The sequence below is a fragment of the Oncorhynchus mykiss genome, chromosome 2 (assembly GCF_057628025.1).
Source record: "Oncorhynchus mykiss isolate SJ-2025 chromosome 2, ASM5762802v1, whole genome shotgun sequence".
In the NCBI taxonomy this organism is placed as follows: Eukaryota; Metazoa; Chordata; class Actinopteri; order Salmoniformes; family Salmonidae; genus Oncorhynchus; species Oncorhynchus mykiss.
In genome coordinates this window covers 76,887,656-76,912,125 of record NC_143023.1, presented here as the reverse complement: position 1 = coordinate 76,912,125, position 24,470 = coordinate 76,887,656, and the positions used below count along the sequence as shown (strand labels likewise).

At 41.9% G+C, this 24,470-nt stretch overlaps 1 protein-coding gene across 5 annotated transcripts in view; it reads right to left on the bottom strand.

The window, feature by feature from the left end:
• Window positions 1-24,470, bottom strand: part of LOC110502025 (SH3 and multiple ankyrin repeat domains protein 3) — a 269,703-nt gene that overhangs the window by 208,697 nt on the left and 36,536 nt on the right. For all 5 annotated transcript variants that reach the window (XR_016488450.1, XM_090208339.1, XM_036955942.2 and 2 more), the window contains exons 2-3: window positions 13,810-14,013; window positions 7,790-7,861 (exon numbers count right to left, since the gene is read on the bottom strand). Coding sequence is in view for 4 of the 5 variants with exons in the window: in XM_090208339.1 (XP_090064465.1) it covers window positions 7,790-7,861; window positions 13,810-14,013 (276 nt within the window). In the remaining variant the exon portion in view is untranslated. The remainder of the gene's footprint in view (window positions 1-7,789; window positions 7,862-13,809; window positions 14,014-24,470) is intronic.

Sequence of the window (24,470 nt, the reverse complement as noted above, 5' to 3'; positions counted from 1 at the left end):
GCCCAGCTGTCTTATAACCAGTCAGTCAGTAGCACACTAGCCCAGCTCTTATAACCAGTCAGTCAGTAGCACACTAGCCCAGCTGTCTTATAACCAGTCAGTCAGTAGCACACTAGCCCAGCTCTTATTACCAGTCAGTCAGTAGCACACTAGCCCAGCTGTCTTATAACCAGTCAGTCAGTAGCACACTAGCCCAGCTCTTATAACCAGTCAGTCAGTAGCACACTAGCCCAGCTGTCTTATAACCAGTCAGTCAGTAGCACACTAGCCCAGCTCTTATTACCAGTCAGTCAGTAGCACACTAGCCCAGCTCTTATTACCAGTCAGTCAGTAGCACACTAGCCCAGCTCTTATAACCAGTCAGTCAGTAGCACACTAGCCCAGCTGTCTTATTACCAGTCAGTCAGTAGCACACTAGCCCAGCTCTTATTACCAGTCAGTCAGTAGCACACTAGCCCAGCTGTCTTATAACCAGTCAGTCAGTAGCACACTAACCCAGCTGTCTTATAACCAGTCAGTCAGTAGCACACTAACCCAGCTGTCTTATAACCAGTCAGTCAGTAGCACACTAGCCCAGCTGTATTATTACCAGTCAGTCAGTAGCACACTAGCCCAGCTCTTATTACCAGTCAGTCAGTAGCACACTAGCCCAGCTGTCTTATTACCAGTCAGTCAGTAGCACACTAGCCCAGCTCTTATTACCAGTCAGTCAGTAGCACACTAGCCCAGCTGTCTTATTACCAGTCAGTCAGTAGCACACTAGCCCAGCTGTCTTATTACCAGTCAGTCAGTAGCACACTAGCCCAGCTCTTATAACCAGTCAGTCAGTAGCACACTAGCCCAGCTCTTATTACCAGTCAGTCAGTAGCACACTAGCCCAGCTCTTATTACCAGTCAGTCAGTAGCACACTAGCCCAGCTCTTATTACCAGTCAGTCAGTAGCACACTAGCCCAGCTGTCTTATAACCAGTCAGTCAGTAGCACACTAGCCCAGCTGTCTTATTACCAGTCAGTCAGTAGCACACTAGCCTAGCTCTTATAACCAGTCAGTCAGTAGCACACTTGCCCAGCTGTCTTATAACCAGTCAGTCAGTAGCACACTAGCCCAGCTGTCTTATAACCAGTCAGTCAGTAGCACACTAGCCCAGCTCTTATTACCAGTCAGTCAGTAGCCAAGAGCCTCTTCACCATTACAACACTTTTAGTTAAAATACAGTCTGCTGCACATATTACTCAAATGTAAACTTGAGTACTTGCTACGTCTCGACCGCTACCTCTGGAGATAATACACGACACTCGCCTGGTAGGGCAGTGTTAACAGAACTGCTTCATTGAGCCAACACTCCTACAGTATACAGTTGAAATCAGAAGTTTACATACACCTTAGCCATATACATTGAAACTCAGTTTTTCACAATTCCTGACTTGTAATCCTAGTAAAAATTCCCTGTCCTTGGTCAGTTAGGATCACCACTTTATTTTATGAATGTGAAATGTCAGAATAATAGTAGAGATAATTATTTATTCCCGCTTTTATTTCTTCCATCACATTCCCAGTGGGTCAGAAGTTTACAAACACTGTATTAGTATTTGGCAGCATTGCCTTTAAATTGTTGGGTGAATTTTGGCCCATTCCTCCTGACAGAGCTGGTGTAACCGAGTCAAGTTTGTAGGCCTCCTTGCTAGCACACACTTTTTCAGTTCTCCACAAATTTTCTGTAGGATTAAAGGTCAGGGCTTTGTGATGGCCACTCCAATACCTTGATTTTGTTGACCTTAAGCCATTTTGCCACAACTTTGAAGTATGCTTGGGGTCATTGTCCATTTGGAAGACCCATTTGCTACCAAGCTTTAACTTCCTGATTGTTGTCTTGAAATGTTGTTTCAATATATCCACATAATTTTCCTCCCTCATGATGCCATCTATTTTGTGAAGTTCACCAGGCCCTCCTGCAGCAATACACCCCCACAACATGATGCTGCCACCCCCGTGCTTCACGGTTGGGATGATGTTCTTTGGCTTGCAAGCCTCCCGCTTTTTCCTCCAAACACATTTACACATTCCAGGCTAGTGTAAACAGAAAAGTTGCAAATCTGATGTTGATAGAGATAGATCTCAGTAGAAATATTTGACTAATGTAAATCCACCCCATGTCTCATATCACCAGTCAGTCAGTAGTCCACAAACCCAGCTCTCAGATAACCAGTCTGTCAGTAGCACACTAACCCATGTCTCATATAACCAGTCAGTCAGTAATCCAGAAACCCAGCTGATTTCTACATTAGTATCAGATGGTGTTCACACTGGGTTGTCTTTGTCCTACCAGAAGAAAGCGCACCATTCTACTGCCCTGTCCATTACTCAGAGAAACTCCTACACACACTCCAGTGCCCTCAGATAAAAGCAAAAGGGAGAGAGACAGGGGGAGAGTACACGTGTGGGACATATAGACAATGGGAAAGAGAGGGAGAGTGCACATGTGGGACATATACAGTGGGGCAAAAAAGTATTTAGTCAGCCACCAATTGTGCAAGTTCTCCCACTTAAAAAGATGAGAGATGACTGTAATTTTCATCATAGGTACACTTCAACTATGACAGACAAAATGAGAAAAAAAAATCCAGAAAATCACATTGCAGGATTTTTTATGAATTTATTTGCAAATTATGGTGGAAAATAAGTATTTGGTCACCTACAAACAAGCAAAATTTCTGGCTCTCACAGACCTGTAACTTCTTCTTTAAGAGGCTCCTCTGTCCTCCACTCGTTACCTGTATTATTGGCACCTGTTTGAACTTGTTATCAGTATAAAAGACACCTGTCCACAACCTCAAACAGTCACACTCCAAACTCCACTATGGCCAAGACCAAAGAGCTGTCAAAGGACACCAGAAACAAAATTGTAGACCTGCACCAGGCTGGGAAGACTGAATCTGCAATAGGTAAGCAGCTTGGTTTGAAGAAATCAACTGTGGGAGAAATTATTAGGAAATGGAAGACATACAAGACCACTGATAATCTCCCTCGATCTGGGGCTCCACGCAAGATCTCACCCCGTGGGGTCAAAATGATCACAAGAACTGTGAGCAAAAATCCCAGAACCACACGGGGGGACCTAGTGAATGACCTGCAGAGAGCTGGGACCAAAGTAACAAAGCCTACCATCAGCAAGGGCATTGAAGATGAAACGTGGCTGTGTCTTTCAGCATGACAATGATCCCAAACACACCGCCCGGGCAACGAAGGAGTGGCTTCGTAAGAAGCATTTCAAGGTCCTGGAGTAGCCTAGCCAGTCTCCAGATCTCAACCCCATAGAAAATCTTTGGAGGGATTTGAAAGTCTGTGTTGCCCAGCAACAGCCCCAAAATATCACTGCTCTAAAGGAGATCTGCATGGAGGAATGGGCCAAAATACCAGCAACAGTGTGTGAAAACCTTGTGAAGACTTACAGAAAACGTTTGACCTCTGTCATTGCCAACAAACGATAAACTTTTGTTATTGACCAAATACTTATTTTCCACCATAATTTGCAAATAAATTCATAAAAAATCCTGCAATGTGATTTTCTGGATTTTTTTTTCTCATTTTGTCTGTCATAGTTGAAGTGTACCTATGATGAAAATTACAGTCATCTCTCATCTTTTTAAGTGTGAGAACTTGCACAATTGGTGGCTGACTAAATACTTTTTTGCCCCACTGTAGATAGTGGGAGAGACAGAGGGAGAGTGCATGTGTGGGACATGTAGATAGTGGGAGAGACAGAGGGAGAGTGCACGTGTGGGACATATGGATAGTGAGAGAGACAGAGGGAGAGTGCACGTGTGGGACATATAGATAGTGGGAGAGACATAGTGAGAGTGCACATGTGGGACATATAGATAGTGGGAGAGACAGAGGGAGGGTGCACGTGTGGGACATATATATAGTGGGAGAGACAGAGGGAGAGTGCATGTGTGGGACATATAGATAGTGGGAGAGACAGAGGGAGAGTGCATGTGTGGGACATATAGATAGTGGGAGAGACAGAGGGAGAGTGCATGTGTGGGACATATAGATAGTGGGAGAGACAGAGGGAGAGTGCATGTGTGGGACATATAGATAGTGGGAGAGACAGAGGGAGAGTGCACGTGTGGTACATATAGATAGTGGGAGAGACAGGGAGAGTGCATGTGTGGGACATATAGATAGTGGGAGAGACAGAGGGAGAGTGCATGTGTGGGATATATATATATATATATATATATATATATATATATATATATAGTGGAAGAGACAGAGGGAGAGTGCACGTGTGGGACATATACATAGTGGGAGAGACAGGGGGAGAGTGCACGTGTGGGAAATATATATATAGTGGGAGAGCCAGCGGGAGAGTGCACGTGTGGGACATATATATAGTGGGAGAGAAAGAGGGAGAGACAGAGGGAGAGTGCACGTGTGGGACATATAGATAGTGGGAGAGACAGGGAGAGTGCATGTGTGGGACATATAGATAGTGGGAGAGACAGAGGGAGAGTGCATGTGTGGTACATATAGATAGTGGGAGAGACAGGGAGAGTGCATGTGTGGGACATATAGATAGTGGGGGAGACAGAGGGAGAGTGCATGTGTGGGACATATAGATAGTGGGAGAGACAGAGGGAGAGTGCACATGTGGGACATATAGATAGTGAGAGAGAAGGAGGGAGAGTGCACATGTGGGACATGTAGATAGTGAGAGAGACGGAGGGAGAGTGCACGTGTGGGACATATAGATAGTGGGAGAGACAGAGGGAGAGTGCACATGTGGGACATATAGATAGTGAGAGAGAAGGAGGGAGAGTGCACATGTGGGACATATAGATAGTGAGAGAGGCAGAGGGAGAGTGCACGTGTGGGACAGATAGATAGTAGGAGAGACAGAGGGAGAGTGCACGTGTGGGACAAATAGATAGTGAGAGTGGCACTCATAGAAGACAGCATGCCATATACATTTTCAATGTCTATAAATGAGGTTAATGTTTGACCTCAGATTGTGTGTGTGTTTCTCTCTGTGTTTGAACATGCATATATGTGTGTGTGTGTGTGTGTGTGTGTGTGTGTGTGTGTGTGTTAGGCATGGGGTGAAGCTAGCCCCAGCAGACCCAGTCAATACAGTTAAATACTCACCCAGCAGGTCACTGTGAAAGGGGGATTAGTTTGACTGAGAACATTGAGTTGAGATCATAAAACCAACCCCCCTCTCAGAGTAATCTAGTGCTGGAGACCTTATCCATATTTTTTGAAACTGCACTGTCGGGTAAGGGCTCGTAAATAAGCATTTCACTGTAAAGTCTACTACACCTGTTGTATTCGGCGCATGTGACTAATACAATTTGATTTGATTTGATCTGCTGGCTTAAATCAACAGCAAACCAAACACTCCAATGACCACTTTTTGGATTATCTGTAGAATTATAACAAGGTGCAACTACAGAAAATATAATGTTCCATCTGAATACAGTAGATTACAGTCAGTGTGGAGTAAACACTATATCCCTACCACACCTAGCTAGTTACAGTCAGTGTGGAGTAAACACTATATCCCTACCACACATAGCTAGTTAAAGTCAGTGTGGAGTAAACACTATATCCCTACCACACCTAGCTCGTTACAGTCAGTGTACAGTAAGACACTATATCCCTACCACACCTAGCTAGTTAAAGTCAGTGTGGAGTAAACACTATATCCCTACCACACCTAGCTAGTTACAGTCAGTGTGGAGTAAACACTATATCCCTACCACACCTAGCTCGTTACAGTCAGTGTGGAGTAAACACTATATCCCTACCACACCTAGCTCGTTACAGTCAGTGTGGAGTAAACACTATATCCCTACCACACCTAGCTCGTTACAGTCAGTGTACAGTAAGACACTATATCCCTACCACACCTAGCTAGTTAAAGTCAGTGTGGAGTAAACACTATATCCCTACCACACCTAGCTAGTTACAGTCAGTGTGGAGTAAACACTATATCCCTACCACACCTAGCTCGTTACAGTCAGTGTGGAGTAAACACTATATCCCTACCACACCTAGCTCGTTACAGTCAGTGTGGAGTAAACACTATATCCCTACCACACCTAGCTCGTTACAGTCAGTGTGCAGTAAACACTATATCCCTACCACACCTAGCTAGTTACAGTCAGTGTGGAGTAAACACTATATCCCTACCACACCTAGCTCGTTACAGTCAGTGTGCAGTAAACACTATATCCCTACCACACCTAGCTCGTTACAGTCAGTGTACAGTAAACACTATATCCCTACCACACCTAGCTCGTTACAGTCAGTGTGCAGTAAGACACTATATCCCTACCACACCTAGCTCGTTACAGTCAGTGTGCAGTAAACACTATATCCCTACCACACCTAGCTCGTTACAGTCAGTGTGGAGTAAACACTATATCCCTACCACACCTAGCTCGTTACAGTCAGTGTGCAGTAAACACTATATCCCTACCACACCTAGCTCGTTACAGTCAGTGTACAGTAAACACTATATCCCTACCACACCTAGCTCGTTACAGTCAGTGTGGAGTAAACACTATATCCCTACCACACCTAGCTCGTTACAGTCAGTGTGCAGTAAACACTATATCCCTACCACACCTAGCTCGTTACAGTCAGTGTGCAGTAAACACTATATCCCTACCACACCTAGCTAGTTACAGTCAGTGTGCAGTAAGACACTACATCGCTACCACACCTAGCTAGTTAAAGTCAGTGTGCAGTAAGACACTATATCCCTACCACACCTAGCTAGTTAAAGTCAGTGTGCAGTAAGACACTATATCCCTACCACACCTAGCTAGTTACAGTCAGTGTGCAGTAAGACACTATATCCCTACCACACCTAGCTAGTTACAGTCAGTGTGCAGTAAGACACTATATCCCTACCACACCTAGCTAGTTACAGTCAGTGTGCAGTAAGACACTATATCCCTACCACACCTAGCTAGTTACAGTCAGTGTGCAGTAAACACTATATCCCTACTAAACATGAAAGAGACAGAATAGACTAAGGCTGCAGTGACAGTAAAGAGTCTATTCTTTCTTTCTCTTTCTTTCTCTCGTTCTCACTCTTCCTCTTGTTCTCTCTCTACTCGTTTTCTTTTTCGTTCTTGCTGCCTCCCTCCCCATCTCTTTCATACTTTAAATCTCTCTCTCTGTGTCTCTCTCTCTCTCTCTCTCTCTGTCTCTTACTCTGTCTCTCTCCGTCTCTCTCGCTCCGTCTCTCTCGCTCCATCTCTCTCGCTCCATCTCTCTCGCTCCATCTCTGTGTCTCTATGCTCATTCCTGCTCTAGCCTGTGTCAGATATGATGTGTCAGTCACACAGTCCCATAGCACGACTTTGTCCAGCCTGCTCCGATTCTGTTTATTCAATAAAGCAGTCATTTAGCAAGCATTGATGACAGCAGGAATTTTTATATTAAACAGAACAATAAGCCAACATTAATACGTGAATGTCATTAGAGACTGCTCAGTCGCAGATGGCCATGGTCCTTCACACACACAGTGAGGAAAAATCAGCTGGTGATGGGCCATTCTCACCAGTGTAAATCTCCTGCCCTCTGATGGGGATGTCAATGCATGCAGTTCTCTCTGCTCTTTCTCTCTTATATATACAGCCTGCCGCCTCAGAATGAGATAGGCTCTGGCCATGTGCACGTATGGTGTCTTTTCTATTAAAATCACACATCTCCAAATACATAAAAGCTCAAAACAACTATACCAAACCTGGGTGTGTGTGTGTGTGTTCTTACCTTGGTGTGTAGTTTGGAGAGCTGCTTGTCATCCAGGTGGGACTGTGTGTAGAGACGTCTCTTATAGCGAAACTGGGAGAGGAACACAGAGACAACAAATGGTTACTGGAATAACACTATATTAGTTCATCTGCTAGTTTGTTAGTAAATAAAACTATTCTAGATTAAAAGTCAGATATCCCCTGCCTGCCATACTCAATCTGTCAACAGCAATGTTTATTAGTCCGGTTACAAACCACTGGTTTGATAGACAGGTCTCCTTGAACACTGTCAGACTGTAGCTAAAACATGTAAACCTTGGGGGGGGAAGAGGTGTGTGTTTGTGTGTGTATGTGTGTGTGAGTGTGAATTTCTTCCTACATTATCAGGACCCCAATGTCCTAACAATTCACCTAAATGTCCTGACACGGTAGGAAAACAAGAACTTTTTTCATGTCCTGAATTTGTTAAAATGCTATTTTAAGCTTAAGGGTTAGGTTTAGAGTTTTGGGGTTAAGGTTAAGACTAGGGTTATGGTTAGGGTTTTTGGGGTTAATGTTAGGATTAGGTTTAGGTCCAAAAGTCCTGAAGTTTCATGAAAATAAAGCTCTGTGTGTGTGTGTGTGTGTGTGTGTGTGCGCGCGCTTTAGGAGTATAAATCTATGGGAGGGCAGAGGGTAGTGAGGCTGGACTAACCTGTCACTCATATCTATAAACTCCTGCCCTGCGGGAGGAAAGACTGATCTGTTGACTGATCAATGTTATTGAAGAGATGGCAGTAAACACCACTCTCATACAACTACAGAACAGACCTACACATGCATTCATGTAAAAGGGCCCTCTACCCACCCATAGATTTACACTCCTAAAGAACACACACACACACACACACACACACACAAATCCCTAGGCTGTTAGCGAATGTCTAAATGTGCAGGACCTCTCATGTGGCACTGAGCCCTATAGTGTCCCTGTGGACTATAGGGTTAAACTAAGCTATAACTATGACTGCTTGACCTACAGTACACACAGACACATAGCTACTATAGAGATGTTGTTCCCACTTATCTCTTATTTTTAGGGCACAGTGCCCTTGGAAGCTCGACATGTTTTGGTAGTCCATGGTAGCATGAGGGTTTGGTGTTACAAACTGGGAAGGTGTACATTACGTGGGAGGAATTGAACACTTCAAATATCTAATTATCAAGACACAGTAAATCCCTTGGGCTTCTAAACATCATCATTCTGGCCAATGTGTCCTCTTCTCCGTCGTCTCTCTTCCGTGACCCGGAAACCGATAAGTGGTCAAGGAGAGTGTCAATTCTTTAGCAGTTTTAATGGAAGAAGTTCCTCCTCTTCTCAATAACCTCCTTTTGGCGAGGAAGTACAAGTGTATCCTACCCGAGTCCTTAGCGGACAAATTTAGAAATCTGCCACACCCCCTTTGAATCGTCTATTGCAAAAGCCATAAACTACTTATCCTTTTACCTATAAAATGTCTTGCACAACTAACTACATTTGTTTTATCAGTTCATACATTTATTTTGGGATTCCACCCTGTAAACATAATTTGCCTGATGGCACACGATTGGAGGAGTCTAATTTCATACAAGCGCATTTTCGTCTAGTTTCCACTCTCTTCGTCGCCTCTCCTCAACTACCTTTGACCTTTATCAAAAGGAGTCCAGAGAGGATGGAGGACAGAGGACGCAGGAGTTGAGCAAATCCAATTGAGAAAAGGCAGACTTCAGTCCTATTCTACGTGCATCAAGGATTTACCTGCAGACATTCTGCTACCTGAACATGATGCAACTCCCTGCAATAACAACATCATCTACTGTTGCTGAATCCATAACACCTGGAGAAAACAATCTATCTGTATTTAGGGAGAAACAGAGCACTTTCCTGATAAGAAAACTATGACATTTTCAAAGCCCACAGGAAAGGAACATTTTGTATTTAAACAATGTCGGCTGACTTTTAATAAATCAAACAATGGATATTATAGAATCATTCACTGCAGACGGTTGGAGTGCACTCTAGTGAGCTATGTATCTATCTATTTATGGCTCTCCCTCACTCCAGAATTTTGAGAGAGATCTAACGATGTTTACTCCATTGACTGTAAAAACATCACATTGGCTGAGTTTCTATATGATCACAAACCATGATCGACACAGGCTACAAATAACTGCTAGAGATGACAGCTGGGAGCTGGGAACACTGCTGTCAGAGTGTGATTATCGCTGCTGAGTTTCACACATATATTATGCACACATCTTACTCACAGAGCAGACTGGATAATTGAATAATTGACAGGTGACATCAATCTCCTAGTGTTCTCTTGGGGGAGAAGGCATACGACAGCAACACAATGAACCAAAGTTAATTATAAGGATTTTTTTCTATTAATAATGTAAAATGAACAGCTGTACAATAAGACTAATGTGAATGCCAAGTTACAGAGGAGGAACCTCTTGATGCAGTTAAAGCCTTTAAGTTTGGGAAACCTGCAGGGCTGGATGGCATACCTGTTGAGGGATACCAATCCTTTTTTCAACCACTCCTATAATAATGGTAGATTATCAGATGCTCAACAAGAAAGTCTGATTTCATTTTTACTGAAACAGGACCAAAGTGGTAAATATAAAGATCCAGTCCATAAAAAAATGTGAGGCCCCTTACAGTGTTGTGATGCAAAAATTATAGCAAAATGCACCGCGCATAGAATTTAAAAGGTATTGTCAGATATTATTCATCCTAATCAGACAGGGTTTTTACATGGACGATACACTGGAGATAATTTAAGACAAGTATCTGAAACAATAAAACACTAAGAAAAATCTGGAAAACCAGGCCAGGCATTCATAGCTGACTTTGAAAAGGCTTTTGACAAAGTACAACTGGAATTTATATATAAATGCCTGGAATATGTAAATGTTGGAGAATACAGTTCCTTCAGAGAGTATTCAGACCCCTTGACTTTTTCCACATTTTTTTACGTTATCGACATTCTAAAATCATTTTTTTTAATGTACATCAATCTACACGCAATACCCCAGACTTTGGCAAATTTATTTAAAAAAATAAAAAAATGAAATTTCACATTTGCTTAAGTATTCAGGCCCTTTACTCAGTACTTTGTTGAAGCACATTTGGCAGCGATTACAGCCTCGAGTATTCTTGGGTATGACACTACAAGCTTGGCACACCTCTATTTGGGGAGTTTTTACTATTCTTCTCTGCATATCCTTTGAAACTCTATCAGGTTAGATTGGGTTCAAGTCCAGGCTCTTGCTGGGCCGCCTAAGGAAATTCAGAAACTTGTCCCGAAGCCACTCCTGCGTTGTCTTGACTGTGTGCTTAGATTCGTTCTCTTGTTGGAAGGTGTACCTTCACCCCAGTCTGAGGTCCTGAGCACTGGAGCAGGTTTTCATCAAGGATCTCTCTGTACTTTGCTCCGTTCATCTTTGCCAGAGAATCTTGTTTCTCATGGTCTGAGAGTCTATAGGTGCCTTTTGGCAAACTCCAAGCGGGCTCCCCCGATTTCTCAGTTTGGCTGGACGGACAGGCTCTAGGAAGAGTCTTGGTGGTTCCAAACGTCTTCCATTTAAGAATGATGGAGGCCACTGTGTTATTGGGGACCTTCAACGCTGCAGAAATGTTTTGGTACCCTTCCCCAGATCTGTGCTTCGACGCGATCCTGTCTCGGAGAGCTATGGACAATTCCTTCGCCCTCGTGGCTTTGTTTTTGCTCTGACATGCACTGTCAACTATGGGACCTTATATAGACAGTTGTGTGCCTTTCCAAATCATGTCCAATCAATTGAATTTAGCCCAGGTGGACTCCAATCAAGTTGTAGCAATATCTCAAGGATGACCAATGGAAACAGGATAAACCTGAGCTCAATTTCGAGTCTCATAGCAAAAAGTCTGAATACTTAAGTAAATATGGTATTTATATTTTTATTTTTAATACATTTTCTAAAATGTCTAAAAAACTGTTTTTGTTTTGGCATTATGGGGTATTGTGTGGAGATTACTGAGGATTTATTTTTTTTAAAATCAATTTTAGAATAAGGCTGTTATGTAACAAAATGTCAAAAAAAGTCAAGAGGTCTATGTACTTCCAAAGGCACTGTATCTTATACAATGGGTTAAAGTTATGCATAGTAACCATAGGTATAAAACAGTAAATAATGGCTTAATAATGGTTGTCCACTATTGGCATATCTATTTATTATGGCCATCCACATTTTAGATCAGATCAAACAAATAGTTCAAGTAGCTCAGTACAATACATTTTAATAAAACATTTGCAAAAATAGATAAGATCTTGCTACCATGGAAAGGAAAATACCTTTCTATTTGTGAAAAAATCACCCTGATTAACTCTTTAGTCACATCCCAGTTTACCTATTTGCTTATGGCCTTACCTACCGACTTGTTTTTAAAATTATATTAGCAAGAAATAATCAATTTTATCTGGAACAGTAAGCCATATAAAATTACATAGGCCTATTTATATAATGAATATTAATTCAGAGGGCAGAAATGATTAAGTATTAAAGCATTAGACCTCTCACTAAAGTTTTAGAAAAGTTATACTTAAATCTGAACTGGATTTCTAGCAGATTAGTAAGAATGTCTCACCCCACGTTCAAGAATGGCCTTTTTATCTTTATTCAGATTACAACCTCTCACTTACGGATATTTGAAAATTAAATCATATTCAAAATATCGTTATTTAAAAAACAATCCATAGAAAGTTGGTTTCAACTTCAGTTTAATCCACCAGAAAACAAATATTATGGTTAAACTCAAATATACTCATTGATTTAAAAAACAACAACATTATGCATAAAATAAAACATAAAAAGATGTATAATCTTTGTAAATTATATCATAAATAAGACTGGAACCAAAATATATGGAAATGTTAGCTCTACCCAAAATTACAACCAACGAATTGCAGCATTACCGCAAAAATGGAAGAGGTAAGTGGAAGGGGGAGAAAGTAAGCAACTTGTCTGTTGGCCCTGCATTAAATACCTTAATTGGTTAAAGAAAATTGTGCTGAATGAAAAAGTATACCAGTTTCATTTAAGGACCAACAAATTGACAGCTGTCCCATGTAGAATAATTGGGAAGAGATTTTCGGTGTACCGATTCCATGGCACATGGTAACAACTGATAAACATAACGACGCCGGATTCAAAACTTTTTCAATTTAAATTATTATACAAAATTCTTGCAACCAACAGAATGTTATTTATATAGGGATACAACCATCCCATCTCTATAGATTTTACTGCAAAGAGACAGAATCACTTGATCATTTGTTTTGGTACTGTCCATATGTAGCTTGTTTTTGGTCACAGGTTCAAGAAGGGCTGAAGAATTGTAACATTTACCTGCAGCTAACTCTGCAAATAGCACTGCTGGGTGATTTGAAAAGTCATAGTCAATTGATCAATGATGTAGTAATACTCTGAGAAAAAATGTTTATCTTTAATTTACAATCTGTTGAACCTATGAGATTGGAAAGTTTCAGAACTTTTGTGGAACTTCACAGCACAGTTGAAAATGGCAAATAGAATGAAACGGAATGGTCTTCAGAGATATGTGAAAGGGGTTGAGGCTAGCTGAAGGATGGGACTAAAAACAAACAAAATATAAATATTGTAAATTATATTATGTCTGTAAATGTATACAGTATGTGTAAGCTGGAAGTAGAAGCCTAAGTGTTGTTGTCCATTAGTTTACTCCAATTAGGGGAGGGGTGGTAGGGTTAGGGGAAACAAAACAATATATGGGGGATTGCAAATTATGCAGACAATTACATTGATGGAAGCCACAATCTAACTGCAATATTAAAGCTGATGAACCCAATAAACTAGAACAACAAAAAACACCATGACAGCAACAGGACAGAGAACACACACTCACACACACAGAAACAAACATCCACATACAACACATATTAAATACACCTTAACACACACATAGAAACATGTTAATGAGAGAGGGGGCAGGCCTACCTCCAGGTATGGTACAGGTGTAGCAGAAGGCAGTGGGTATTCCTTCAGCTGCCTCTCTTCGTCCAGGAACTTGCCAGCCTTTCCATTGTGAGCTGGCTGGAAGAGGCCGTAGTTCAGCACGTCCTTCAGGCTCTGGTTCAGAGTACACAGGATATGCTGCTTAGATAACCAGATAGGAGCGTCCACGTCGAACTTCATACATTTCTGAAGAGAGAGAGGAGAGAGCAGGGGACAGTTATGAGTTAGGAGAGGTTAATAAGGCAGTGTGTGAATACCTAAACAAATGAAAACACACACACAATCCCAGTGCAACCCTCACACCACTTTACAGACTGCATTACAGAGAGAGATAGAGGGAGAGAGAGATCATGCACATACCTATATAATGAACTAAATAATTCACACAGTTATCAAATCATTGATAAATGATTTCCTGCCATAGATAACACTCAAAATGGTGGTGCTAGAAACCCTTGACCAGATAAGAGCTTGCAGCACTAGACTCAGGACGTCAGATTAAACACTGGCATAGGCTCTCTCATCTCAGGCCCCTAGCATATCTTACCATTTAAATGATACATCATGATGCATGCTCTCAATGTTACCCGGAGGTATTGAGGTTAAGTGTCTGGCTCAGGAACAGGACTGAAGCCAGCTATGCCATACAGTATTCAGGATATGATCATCAGTGACCATCTGATCAGCAGTCCATCTATTCATGCACACTGTATAGGGTTTATTCTTAATCATACTATAACTTTAAAACCATACATGTTATATACTGTATATAACATAAAACCTGTTAAGGGAGACCTACAGTGTTGGTAAAACACTTCCTTCTAGTTACCACATTTTGGAGCGCTGAGCTATACAGAAAACACTGAAAGAATTCAGAGAGAAGGGAGAGAACGGAGAGAGAAGAGAGGGAGAGAGAGAGAGAGCAAAAACTGTTTTCAGGAGGTAACACCCCACCAGCGGTAAATCAATCCAATACATCACTGCAACATCAATACACAAGCATCCAACCACAGAACATCTGTTACCTTCCATCAGTACACCACAACCACAGAACATCTGTTACCTCCCATCAGTACACCACAACCACAGTACATCTGTTACCTCCCATCAGTACACCACAACCACAGTACATCTGTTACCTCCCATCAGTACACCACAACCACAGTACATATGTTACTTCCCATCAGTACACCACAACCACAGTACATCTGTTACCTCCCATCAGTACACCACAACCACAGAACATCTGTTACCTCCCATCAGTACACCACAAAACATCTGTTACCTCCCATCAGTACACCACAACCACAGAACATCTGTTACCTTCCATCAGTACACCACAAGTACAGTATCAAAACCACATAGCAGCAGCATCACCATCCTCCCACTGTCTCTACTCTGTCTTTCACTGTACAATTAAACAATGCACGCGCGCACACACACACACACACACACACACACACACACACACACACTTCTTATCACAACACTGTCATTCCCTCTTCAGGGACTCCTCTTCTGCCATTTGCTAGCTCAGAGAAAATAATTTGTTTTTCTCCAAACCCTACAAAACTGACATCAAATACAGCTTTGAAACCAACCCCCTCTTACCTTGGAGAAAGACTGGAGTTTACTTTATTTTACAGGACACAGGGAGAGAAAACATTGATGGAAGATAGGCAACCAGAGAACCGAGAGAACAGAGAGAGAGAGAGAAAGAGATTAAGAGAAATGAGGCAGCCATGGAGATTGCTGGGGTTGTTTTCAACACAAACTTACCAATGATGCTGATTGCTGTGATAAGGCTCTGCTATAGAATCTTACCCTGAAAACTTTACAACCTAACATATTCTTTAATTAAGGCCCTACTTGGCTGTATGCCCTACTTGGCTGTAGGGTCTAGTTGACCGTTTTTTTAGAGCCTATTTTGTCAAATGCCATTGTCCACAGCTGCATTTAGTCTGCGTAAAATTCCACAATTGTTTACTGCTCCAGCTATGGAATACTTCCTGACAAATCAAACGGACTTCTTCCACTGCTCTATGTTAGCTACATACAGTGTTTCAGTCTGAGACTGCCATCGTTGAAGTTGTTTGTGGTGATGTCAAATGAAGGGGTGTCGTACAAAACAAAGTCATCTCTAAACAGAGTATCAAAGCCAATGATGTTCTTTCAAAACGCTTCTTCACCCACGTGTGTTTTGGCTCTGGCCCAACCCATCGTTTTTTGGGACCAATCAGAATGGTTAGAATGTGTTTGCGTTTTAGAATTGTCGGGGAGGTCCAGGCTCATTGCGGAGAAGAAACTAACATCCATGAGCGTGGCGTATCGTTTGGCTGGAGCAAGGAGTATTCTAAGACCTGATTCAGCTAATCAAGGTCTTGAGGATCCTCCCTAGAGCTGGGGCAAAATCCTGCAGATGGATATCTATCTCCCCAGGAGGGGGAAAACACAAACCATTCTATGGATGCTGTGACCAAGTTATGGTCCAGAAATATGGCAGAGCTATCAATAAAAACCGATAAGTAGAGTCAAGATGCTCCCCACTGTCTGGTGTGAAACACCATAGCATTCTCAGTACCATTGTTGTCTACACTGACGCTGAACAGACCTTCAGCGCCCTTTCTTCTCTTACAGTTTCCTTTTCATTCAAATAGCTTTTCCCGCTCTCCTTTCTGTTTCCTCCCTTCTTCATTTCCAGTAAAGCCTGCCTTCTCTGTCAACTGTCATGTGCAGCTATCACTCCTCTCTCGCTCCTCTCCATCCTTACCCTCTCTTCCTCTTCTCCCCATCTGCTAACCCTATTTGCCTACTCTTCCATTATCCTCTTTTCTCCCTTGTCTCCCCCTCCCTCTAGCCACCCCTTTTGCCTCCCCTCTCTCCCTAAAGAATATCTCCCTCCTCCCTTTCTTCCTCTATGAACTGCAGTGCAGGGTCAGCCTGATAGGACAGAATAGAGAGAGAGAGAAAGAGAGGGGGGGGGGTAGAGAAGAAAGCATATGATAACATGAAAACAAGTATGAATATGCATGGTAAAGAAGGAAAGACAAAGAGGCCCGGTCTCCTGAGAGAGAAAAAGAGTGGGAGGTGAATGAAAAAGAGACAGATAGTTACTCCTTACTCAGCACTTTCTTCACCTACAGCAGCGATTAGTCAGTGAAATGACAGTGGAGAACAGAAGAGGACAAACAGTACCGTCAGAATGAATTGACACCCCTTTACTTTTTCCACATTTTGTTGTGTTACAAAGTGGGAATAAAATGGATTACAATGTTTTGGTCCACGATCTACACAAACTGCTCTAATGTAAAAGTGGAAGAAAAATTCTAACATTTGTAAAAAAGGAATGAAAAATAAAACACTAATGTATCTTGATGAAACAAAAATTCATCCCCCTGAGTCAATACATGTTAGAATCTTTGGAAGCGATTACAGCTGTGAGTCTTTCTGGGTAAGTCTCTAAGAGCTTTGAAAACCTGGATTGTACAATATTTGCACATTATGCTATAAAAAAATACTTCAAGGTCTGTCAAGTTAGTTGTTGATCATTGCTAGACAGCCATTTTCAGGTCTTGCCATCAATTTTCAAGCCGATTTAAGTCAATACTGTAACTAGGCCACTCAGGAACATTCAACGTTGTCATGGTAAGCAACTCCAGTGTATATTTGGCCTTGTGTTTTAGGTTATTGTCCTGCTGAAAGGTGAATTTGTCTACTCTGTCTGTTGAAAAGTAGACAACCAAGTTTTCCTCTAGGATTTTGTCTGTGCTTAGCTCTATTTTATTTATGTTATCCTAAAGAAAACTCCATAGTTGTTGCCGATGACAAGCATACCCATAACATGATGCAGTCACCACCATGCTTGAAAATATGAAGAGTGGTACTCAGTGATGTGATGTGTTTTCCCCAAACATAACGCTTTGTATTAAGGACATATTTTTTAGCATTTTTACTTTAGTGCCGTATTGCAAACAGGATGCATGCTTTGGAATATTTTTTTTCCTGTACATGCGTCCCTCTATTTACAAGTAGGTTAGTATTGTGCAGTAAGTACAATGTTGCTGAGCCATCCTCAGTTTTCTCCTATCACAGCAATTAAACTCCATAACTACCAATAGGTGGCGTTCTTTGCAAGGCATTGGAAAACCTCCCAGGTCTTTGTGGTAGAATCTGTGTTTCAAATTCATTGCTCAACTGAGGGACCTGAAAGATACAGTACATTCTGAAAGTATTCAGAGCCCTTGACCTTTTCCACATTTTGTTGCGTTACAGCCTTTTTAAAAATTGGATTACATTTTTTTTAAATCCTCATCAACCTACACACAGTACCCCATAATAAGAAGAGAACACCATTTTTTTTTTGCACATTTATTAAAAATAAAAACATAAATACCATATTTACATTAGTATTCAGACCCTTTGCTGTGAGACTCTAAATTGAGCTCAGGTGCATCCTGTTTCCATTGATCATCCTTGAGATGTTTCTACAACTAGATTGGAGTCCACCTGTGGTAAATGCAATTGATTGGACATGATTTGGAAAGGCAAACACCTGTCTATATAAAGGTCCCGAAGTTGACAGTGCATGTCAGAGCAAAAACCAATCCATGAGGTATAACCAAGCCATTTGGTAAAACCAAGCCATGAGTGGTGGCAGCATCATGCTGTGGGGATGTTTTTCAGCAGCAGGGACCGGGAGACTAATCAGGATCGAGGGAAAGATGAACGGAGCAAAGTACAGAGAGATCCTTGATGAAAACCTGCTCCAGAGCGCTCAGGACCTCAGACTGAGGCAAAGGTTCACCTTTTAACAGGACAACCACCCTAAGTACACAGCCAAGACAACGCAGGAGTGGCTCTGAATGTCTCTGAATGCCCTTGAGTGGCCCAGTCAGCGACGCTCCCCATCCAACCTGACAGAGCTTGAGAGGATCTGCAGAGGAAAATGGGAGGAACTCCCCAAATAGAGGCGTGCCAAGCTCATACCCACAAAGACTCAAGGCTTTAATCGCTGCCAAGGCTGCTTCAACAAAATACTGAATAAAGGATCTGAATTCTTATGCAAATGTGATATTTCAGTGTTCTATTTTTAATACATAGCAAACATTTCTAAAAACCTGTTTTTGCTTTGTCATTATAGGGTATTGTGTATCGATTGAGAGAAATTATACGCAACGATACCAAGAAACTGTCCAAAAGTCCTCCTCCATTCCTGTCATTATTGAAAGAGATCGTGATACCTCACATCTCAAAATAGGGCTACTTATTAATGTTAGATCACTTACTTCAAAGGCAATTATAGTCAATGAACTAATCACTGATCATAATCTTGATGTGATTGGCCTGTATGAAACATGGCTTGAGCCTGATGAATTTACTGTGTTAAATGAGGCCTCACCTCCTGGTTACACTAGTGACCATATCCCCTGTGCATCCCGCAAAGGCGAAGATGTTGCTAACATTTACGATAGCAAATGTCAATTTACAAAAAAAAAAAGACGTTTTCATCTTTTGAGCTTCTAGTCATGATATCTATGCAGCCTACTCAATCACTTTTTATAGCTACTGTTTACAGGCCTCCTGGGCCATATACAGCATTCCTCATTGAGTTCCCTGAATTCCTATCGGACCTTGAAGTCATAGCAGACAATATTCAAATTTTTTGGTGACTTTAATATTCACATGGAAAAGTCCACAGACCCACTCCAAAAGGCTTTCGGAGCCATCATCAACTCAGTGGGTTTTGTCCAACATGTCTCTTGACCTACTCACTGTCACAGTCATACTCTGGACCTAGTTTTGTCCCATGGAATAAATGTTGTGGATCTTAATGTTTTTCCTCATTATCGGACCACCATTTTATTACGTTTGCAATTGCAACTAATAATCTGCTCAGACCCCAAACAAGGAGCCTCGAAAGTCGTGCTATAAATTCACAGACAACACAAAGATTCCTTGATGCCCTTTCAGACTCCCTCTGCCTACCCAAGGACGTCAGAGGACAAAAATCAGTTAACCACCTAACTGAGGAACTCAATTTAACCTTGCGCAATACCCTAGATGCAGTTGCACCCCTAGAAACTAAAAACATTTCTCATAAGAAACTAGGTCCCTGGTTTACAGAAAATACCCGAGCTCTGGAGCAAGCTTCCAGAAAATTGGAACGGAAATGGCGCCACACCAAACTGGAAGTCTTCCGACTAGCTGGGAAAGACAGTACCGTGCAGTATCGAAGAGCCCTTACTGCTGCTCGATCATCCTATTTTTCCAACTTAATTGAGGAAAATAAGAACAATCCAAAATGTATTTTTGATACAGTCTCAAAGCTAACTAAAAAGCAGCATTCCCCAAGTGAGGATGGCTTTCACTTCAGCAATAATAAATTAATGAACTTCTTTGAGGAAAAGATCATGATTATTAGAAAGCAAATTACGGACTCCTCTTTAAATCTGCGTATTCCTTCAAAGCTCAGTTGTCCTGAGTCTGCACAACTCTGCCAGGACCTAGGATCAAGAGAGACACTCAAGTGTTTTAGTACTATATCTCTTGACACACTGATGAAAATAATAATGGCCTCTAAACCTTCAAGCTGCATACTGGACCCTATTCCAACTAAACTACTGAAAGAGCTGCTTCCTGTGCTTGGCCCTCCTATGTTAAACATAATAAACGGCTCTCTATCCACTGGATGTGTACCAAACTCACTAAAAGTGGCAGTAATAAAGCCTCTCTTGAAAAAGCCAAACCTTGACCCAGAAAATATAAAAAACTAATCGGCCTATATCGAATCTTCCATTCCTCTCAAAATTTTTAGAAAAGGCTGTTGCGCAGCAACTCACTGCCTTCCTGAAGACAAACAATGTATACGAAATGCTTCAGTCTAGTTTTAGACCCGATCATAGCACTGAGACTGCACTTGTGAAGGTGGTAAATTACCTTTTAATGGCATCAGACCGAGGCTCTGCATCTGTCCTCGTGCTCCTAGACCTTAGTGCTGCTTTTGATACCATCGATCACCACATTCTTTTGGAGAGATTGGAAACCCAAGTTTATCTGCACGGACAAGTTCTGGCCTGGTTTAGATCTTATCTGTCGGAAAGATATCAGTTTGTCTCTGTCAATGGCTTGTCCTCTGACAAATCAACTGTAAATTTCGGTGTTCCTCAAGGTTCCGTTTTAGGACCACTATTGTTTTCACTATATATTTTACCTCTTGGGGATGTCATTCGAAAACATAATGTTAACTTTCACTGCTATGTGGATGACACACAGCTGTACATTTCAATGAAACATGGTGAAGCCCCAAAATTGCCCTCGCTAGAAGCCTGTGTTTCAGACACAAGGAAGTGGATGGCTGCAAAATTTCTACTTTTAAACTCGGACAAAACAGACATGCTTGTTCTAGGTCCCAAGAAACAAAGATCTTCTGTTGAATCTGACAATTAATCTTAATTGTTGTACAGTCGTCTCAAATAAAACTGTGAAGGACCTCTGCGTTACTCTGGACCCTGATCTCTCTTTTGACGAACATATCAAGACTGTTTCAAGGACAGATTTTTGACATCTACATAACATTGCAAAAATCAGAAACTTTCTGTCCAAACGTTATGCAGAAAAATGTATCCATGCTTTTGTTACTTCTAGGTTAGACTACTGCAATGCTCTACTTTCCGACTACCCGGATAAAGCACTAAATAAACTTCAGGTAGTGCTAAATACGGCTGCTAGAATCCTGACTAGATATTACTCCAGTGCTAGCCTCTCTACATTGGCTTCCTGTCAAGGCAAGGGCTGATTTCAAGGTTTTACTGCTAACCTAAAAAGCATTACATGGGCTTGCTCCTACCTATCTCTCTGATTTGGTCCTGCCTTACATACCTACTACACGTATGCTACGGTCACAAGACGCAAGCCTCCTAATTGTCCCTAGAATTTCTAAGCAAACAGCTGGAGGCAGGGCTTTCTCCTATAGAGCTCCATTTTTATGTAATGGTCTGCCTTCCCATGTGAGAGAAGCAAACTCGGTCTCAACCTTTAAGTCTTTACTGAAGACTCATCTCTTCAGTAGGTCATATGATTGAGTGGAGTCTGGCTCAGGAGTGTGAAGGTGAACGGAAAGGCTCTGGAGCAACGAACCGCCCTTGCTGTCTCTGCCTGGCCGATTCCCCTCTTTCCACTGGGATTCTCTACTTCTAATCCTATTACAGGGGCTGAGTCACTGGCTTACTGGGGCTCTTTCATGCCGTCCCTAGGAGGGGTGCGTCACTTGAGTGGGTTGAGTCACTGATGTGATCTTCCTGTCTGGGTTTGCGCCCCCCCTTGGGTTGTGCCGTGGCGCAGATCTTTGTGGGCTATACTCTGCCTTGTCTCAGGATGGTAAGTTGGTGGTTGAAGATATCCCTCTAGTTGTGTGGGGGCTGTGCTTTGGCTAAGTGGGTGGGGTTATATCCTTCCTGTTTGGCCCTGTCCGGGGGTATCATCGGATGGGGCCACAGTGTCTCCTGACCCCTCCTGTCTCAGCCTCCAGTATTTATGCTGCAGTAGTTTATGTGAGCCGTAGGACCATGCCTCAGGACTACCTGGCATGATGACTCCTTGCTGTCCCCAGTCCACCTGGCCGTGCTGCTGCTCCAGTTTCAACTGGTCTGCCTGCGGCTATGGAATCCTGACCTGTTCACCGGCACAGCCAGAAGAGGACTGGCCACCCCTCATAGCCTGGTTCCTTTCTAGGTTTCTTCCTAGGTTTTGGCCTTTCTAGGGGGTTTTTCCTAGCCAACGTGCTTCAACATTGCTTGCTGTTTGGGGTTTTAGGCTGGGTTTCTGTACAGCACTTTGAGATATCAGCTGATGCATGAAGGGCTATATAAATACATTTGATTTGATTTGAAAGCCTCTTATGAGTGAGCCATGCTGTGGACATTATAAAACATAGACATTTGGATGAGCTTATCTCAGTGGACTTATATGGAACAAAGCCCCACCCCAGCTTTTTTTTTTTACACAGGGCATGACAGAGAGAGGTGATGGAGGAAATACAGTGGTTGCTCCACTAAAAGTTTTGTGATTATGCTGTGGTACTTAGAGGTAATTTGTGGTTTAGTACAGTACCCTGCGTCACCACTTCATTGCTCCAGACCAGCGCAAAGGAGAGTTAGAGCCCTGATTATGCTTTTGGGTCCTACTGTATCTCTAACTGACAATGAATGGGCTACATAAACATAAATATAAACGGATAATTATGCACGACTTCAGTATTACTTACCAAAGCTGTTGTTACACTAAGGTTATGATTTTATTTTGTTAGGACTATTTTGCTCTTACTGTAGTACTGTAGCCCTCTCCCGACCAGGGAAGAAATGAGAAGAGGTGATGCTGTAGAGAGGAGAGAGGATATCCTGTCTGTTTCTCCCTAGACAACCCACAGTCAAGACAGATGACATATACACCAATTAACAGCTCTGGCTGCCAGACTAGAGATGACTAAAGGTGAGAAATACATTTAGTATGAGTACCTCTCCTGGCTCAAAATAAAATACATTTTCTAACAACTAAGAAACTTGATTTAGCTCTACCAGCATATTGGAATCAATAGAATAGTCACAAAAATACTTTTGGAAAGAGTTTATAGACTTGAAAACCACAGCACATCCTGAAGGGTTGTGTTGTCACCAGAGCAACCGAGCATAGCGGAAAATAAACATTGTGACAGTCAAAATGACATCAATGGCACTCCACGGCTAATCCTTCGGTTAACCTTAACATTTTAACGTAACTCCTAACCTTAATCCTAATCCCTAACCCCTAGCCTAGCTAATGTTAGCCAGCTTGCTAACTTTAGCATTAACACCTAGCCACCTAGTTAATGTTAGCCACAACAAATTGAAATTTGGAACATACGCTTTTCAAATTCGTAAGATATAATACATTTTCCAGATTCGTAATTTATTGTACATTTTGCAAATTCTTAACATATCATAAGAAATGGATGATGGACAACCATAAATTAATACATATCATATGAAATGTAAGATATACAGTACCAGTCAAAGTTTGGACACACCTACTCATTCAAGGGTGTTTATTTTTTTACTATTTTCTACATTGTATAATAATAGTGAAGACATCAAAACAATGAAATAACACATGTGGAATCCAAAAAAGGGTTAAACCAATCTAAATATATTTTATATCCTTCAAAGTAGCCACCCTTTGCCTTGATGACAGCTTTGCATTCTCTCAACCAGTTTTACCTGGAATGCTTTTCCAACAGCCTTGAAGGAGTTCCTCACTCTGCCGTCCAACTCATCCCAAACCATCTCAATTGGGTTAAGGTTGGATGGTTGTGGAGGCCAGGTCATCTGTTTATACGTACGTACTATTGTTTGTACAGATGAACGTGGTACCTTCAGGGGTTTGAAAATTGCTCCCAAGGATGAACCAGACGTGTGGAGGTCTACAATTGTTTCCTGGGGTCTTGGCTGATTTATTTTTATTTTTCCATGATGTCAAGCAAAGAGGCACTGAGTTTGAAGGTAGGCCTTGACATACATCCACAGGTACACCTCCAATTGACTCAAATGGTGTCAATTAGCCTATCAGAAGCTTCTAAAGCCATGACATCATTTCCTGGAATTTTCCAAGCT